Source organism: Chelonoidis abingdonii, chromosome 6 (genome assembly GCF_003597395.2).
Source record: "Chelonoidis abingdonii isolate Lonesome George chromosome 6, CheloAbing_2.0, whole genome shotgun sequence".
NCBI lineage: Eukaryota > Metazoa > Chordata > Testudines > Testudinidae > Chelonoidis > Chelonoidis abingdonii.
Window position 1 is genome coordinate 3,514,285 of NC_133774.1, and position 4,961 is coordinate 3,519,245.

The window sequence follows — 4,961 nt, forward strand, 5'->3', positions numbered from 1 at the left end:
CCAGCCCCGTCAGCTCTGCCAGCGCACCCGGCTGGGGGCAGGATGGGGCACTTGGGAGCTGGCTGAGTCCATGAGGAGCATTGTGGCCAGTGCACCAGCCCCAGCCCCACACATACCCCCTCCCCCACCCCCTGCCACCCGTTCCCCGTTGTCCTGCTCTTTGGCCTGGCCCGCCCTGGCTGGGAGCTTCTTCAGCGACAATCCATGGCGTTTGCCAAAGATGAGTAGGGAGACAGGCTCGTGTGTGAGCGTGCAAGAGGGGTGGCTATGTGTGAGCGTGCAACAGGGATACCATGAGTGAATGTGTAGCATGGGGCACCACGTGTGAGTGTGTAACGGGGCAGGCTCTGTGTATAACAATGAAAGGTGTTCCACATGAGCAGGTAACACGCACAGACTGTGTGTGTGTAACAGGGTATTGCACGTGGGTGTGCTGGGGGGAATGTGTTGTGTGCACGTGCATGGGGTATATCACACGTGAGTGTGTCAGGGCGGTGTGCATGCTGATCCCTCTGCCCTGCTCAGTGGCTCAGCCTGGCCACGTGAGCAGCAACATTCCCTGCCCCCGGCACCCAAATTTCTGGCTAAGGTCAAGTCCAAGTGTGTGCAGTGAAAGCCAAAGTACTCAGCGCTCCCAGCCCGAGCCCCATGGGCCAGAGTCCCACACCCCACAGCAGCCTGGCCAGAGCCCCATGGGCCAGAGCAGCCCAGCCAGAGCCCCTCACCCCACAGCAGCCTGGCCAGAGCCCCATGGGCCAGAGCAGCCCAGCCAGAGCCCCTCACCCCACAGAAGCCCAGTCAGAGCCCCATGGGCCAGGGCAGCCCAGTCAGAGCCCCAAGCCCCACAGAAGCCCGGTCAGAGCCCTACGGGCCAGGGCAGCCTGGCCAGAGCCCCACACCCCACAGCAGCCCGGACAGAGCCCCATGGACCAGGGCAGCCCAGCCCTCACCCGTCACCCCAGAGCAGCCGGCCAGAGCCCCTCACCCCAGAGCAGCCCGGCCAGAGCCCTGCCCCCACCCGCCCCAGCTGATTGCTATGTCCCAGGCAGCCAGGGCAGAAGGGGGCTTGCTGAGCCGGAGGTAGGGGACACGCATGCAGAAGGGATGTCGCGGGCACTCCCCTGGGACTCTGGACTTTGACTCCAAGTTGCTGTATTCCTGAGGGGACTGGCAGGGGGCTGGCGAGGGGCCCTCGGCGTCTCTCCCTCCCTCACGGTGAGGCGCTGGCGGGAGTGTGACTGCGTGAGGAGGCCGAGAGCTGCTGGTTCTGCGCGGGCACCGGGCTCAGCCGGCCGTGGGAGCTCCTGCTGCTGTTGCTGCCGGGTGCCCTCGGGACAAGGGGTCTGCGGGCAAACAGGACACCTATGGGAGCAAAGAGACACAGGGTGACCCAGCACACCCCTGAGGGCACTGCAGAGCCCACGGCATGAGGATCGGGCACCCCCAGCTACGGTGCCCAGAGGCATGGGCCTGGCCTGAGGGCCCTGCGCTATCCTGCCCGTGCGTTCCCCCTCTCCACACCCTATGATTCCCCCTGTGCTCCCCCATTATTCCCCCTGCACCCCAGTCCCTTCAAGATCCCACCCTGCAATTTCTGCCTTTTTCTCAAATGTATCTGAGCAGCCGCTTTGCTACAAAAATGGCGGTGCTGCATTTTTCCAGGGTTTGCTGCCCAGGATCGGGCCTGACAGCGCTGCCAGCCCCGGGCCTTCGCCTGGAGCCATACTAGGGGTGCCCTTTCCTCCCGATCCCGTACACAGCTCCTCTCCCCCCGATCCCATACATGGGCCCCTCTCCCCCTCAATCCCGTTTACTGGCCCCTCCCCCCGATCCCGTACACGGGCCCCTCCTCCCTGATCCCATAAACTCGCCCCTCTCTCCCCGATCCCATACATGGGCCCCTCTCCCACCCCGATCCTGTTCACGTCCCCCCCAATACCATACACAGGTCCGTCCCCCCTCTAGATCCCACATACAGGGTCTCATCTCCTCTCTCTGATCCCCCAAGGGGCCCTATGCGCTGGCCCCATTTCCCCTGCATGCGCTCAGCCTGCCCCAGCGCCCATCCCACACTGGTTTTGCATTACTCCAGTCCATACACACGCACCCTGCCTGACACCCCGGGGCATGGCTCACTCCTGCTGCCCACTGGCCAGGAGGCCAAGGCCTGTGAGCCTGCCCACGAGTCCTGCTTCCCGCCTGGAGCACGGGACAGGAGGAGCTCTCTGTGGAAGCCAGTGGGCACAGGGACAAGGCAGCAGCCAGGCCAGAGGCGCTGTGGGGCTGCCACTGCCTTCGTTTAGGGTTACCATCAATGACTGTGGCCCTGGGGTCCCAGCAGAGCTCAAGGCCCCGCTGCACCAGGTGCTGCACAGACACAGGGCCAGGGCCAGTCCCACCCCAGCCCAGCTGGCCACCTCCACACCAGGCCCAGAGATGGGAGGGGACTGGACCAGGGTCACCTAACTAGGCAGTGGCAGTGCTGGGGATAGAACCCAGCTCTCCTGGCACCCAGGCCGCTCCATGTGGCCTGGCCACCTCTCTGCCCACCTGCCTGGGCAAAGCCCCCTCTGGTTCCACTCTGCCGACTTCCAGCTTGTCCCAGCTTGGCCCACATGATCCCAGCACAGGCAAGGGAAAAGCAGAGCAATGCACCAGCCGGCCCAGGTGCCAGCTGTAGAACTGATGAATGAAATTGTTTTTCATTGTTCACTTTATTAATCTAACTTCATAAGTAAAGTTTTATGAATGAAACAAAGTTCATTCATAAAACCGGTTACCCCAATGACTGGCTAATTGACAATAAAAATGCTGGTTAAGAGCCAGAGCTGTTCAGTCAGCTGCCTTTGTAAGTGTCACTATCAGTCCAATTCCTGCTTATCACTGAGACTTGCCCTGTTTCAGTATTGTAACTTCTGTTCACCATTCACTACACTTGCCTACACTGTAACTTCTGTTCACTGTTTGCCAGAGTGCAATTCAAACCCCATTTTAAAACGCTCGCTCCATTTTGTAAAAGCTTCCTCCAACCTTCATTTTTGCAAACCCTGCTGTACTCTTATTGGTTTAGTTTAGCTGTGTGACTGAGGGATGCATGGATGATGGAATCAACCTCCAGCCCCAGCCTGTCCTGATGAAACAGAGTTCAAACCCCACCAGCTGAAGATGCAGACAAGAGCCCTAACAAAGTAAGCAGAGTCCACCCTAAAAAGAAAAGTCAATAAAGGAAGATCAAAGCCAGGTCCAGGCTGAAGTTACATCTGCAATAGATGGGTGATCAATCACCAAACCAGAGGCAGCGTGACACAGCAACTATATGACTCTGGATTCAAACTCTCAGCCTACAAAAGGATGGGTGAGATGGGAACTTTGGAGGTAACATTTCTGCTGCCAACATGGGTAAGGGCATCGGTGCAGGCCCAACAACGACCCAGCTCTCCTTGCGCCCGGTTTCCTTGGCCAGTTACCGCCACAAGCTACGAACCAAAGCCACAAATCAAGCCATGAACTCACTATGTCCAGGACTGGTAACTATGCAGCAGCTGCCAAAACATCTCATGGATGTGATGTGTGTGTGTGTTGTGTGTGTAGGTAGGCATTAGAGTTAATGTGTGTGTATTAAGGATAAGATATTAGTTATTAGTCATAAATCAAGTATCAGAGGGGTACGTGTTAGTCTGGATCTGGTAAACAGCAGAAATCCTGTGGCACCTTATAGATAACCAGACGTTTTGGGCATGACTTTCGTGGGTGCTCCAAAAACGCATGCGTCTGACGAAGTGGGTATTCACCACGAAAGTTCTGCTCCACAAGTCTGTTAGTCTATAAGGTGCCACAGGGAACACTGCGTCGACGAAGTGTATTCACCACGAATTCATCTCCAAAATGTCTGTTAGTCTATAAGGTGCCACAGGGACATGCGTCGCGCGAAGTGGTATTCACCCACGAAGCTCATGCTCCAAACGCTCTGTTAGTCTATAAGTGCCACAGAATTTCTTGCTGCTTTAGTCATAAATCAATTGTTATCATAAATAATGTAGCATCTTTTGTCTTGCCCTCTCAAAAGATCCTGCCAGGCCTGCTACAGCCTTCACTCTGCCCATTGCCGCCGGCCAGGAACCAAATGCTGTGAGCAGAGATGCCAGGCCTGCAACGTGTCGAGGGATCACGCCGCCAGAGGAGACAGCAGCCGTATCGGCAACAGGGGCGACAGTGTCATGGATAAGAGGAAAAATCTTTCATGGATTGAGAACTGGTTAAAAGACAGGGAACAAGGGTAGAATTAATGGTAATTCCAGAATGGAGAGTAACTAGTTGTTCCCAAAGGCAGTCCTAGGCCAATCCTGTTCGATTTTTCATTAAATGATCTGGAGAAAGGGTAAACATGAGGTGGCCAAAGTTGCAGATGATACTAAACTGCTCAGATAGTAAGACCAAAGCAGACTGTGAGAACTTCAAATCTCACAAACTAAGATGGCAACAAAATGGAAATGAAATTTATGTGGATAATGTAAAATAATGCACTTGGGAAAAATACCCCAACTATACCTACAATAGATGGTGGGCTAATTAGCTACGACTAATCGGCAGATTTGGTCGATTGTGGATAGTTCTCTGAAATGTCCACGCAGTTGCATGGTTGGTTCAAAAAGCGAAGACGAAGTAGGATCATTAAAAAGGGGATAGAACTTAAGACGGAGAATATCTTTTGCCCTTATATAAATCCATGTACGTCCAATCTCGCAATACTGCGTACAGATGTGATCTCCTACCAAAAAGTATTCTAAGCACTAGAAAAGTTCAGAGAAGGCGCTAAATGATTAGGGTTTGAGAGGGTCCAATACGAGGAAAGATTAAGAGCCAGGACTCTTCAGCTTTGAAAAGAGGAGACAAAGGGGGATATATAGAGGAATAACAATCATGAGTGATGGAGAAATGGAATAAGGAAAAGTTATTACTAT

At 54.8% G+C, this 4,961-nt stretch overlaps 1 protein-coding gene across 1 annotated transcript in view; it reads right to left on the reverse strand.

The window, feature by feature from the left end:
- Positions 1 to 1,210: 1,210 nt before the first annotated feature.
- Positions 1,211 to 4,961, reverse strand: part of ARID3C (AT-rich interaction domain 3C) — a gene marked incomplete at its 5' end in the record, with an annotated part of 133,826 nt that continues 130,075 nt past the window's right edge. The window contains one exon of the mRNA XM_075067473.1: positions 1,211 to 1,362. Within this exon, the coding sequence (XP_074923574.1) occupies positions 1,211 to 1,362 (152 nt within the window). The remainder of the gene's footprint in view (positions 1,363 to 4,961) is intronic.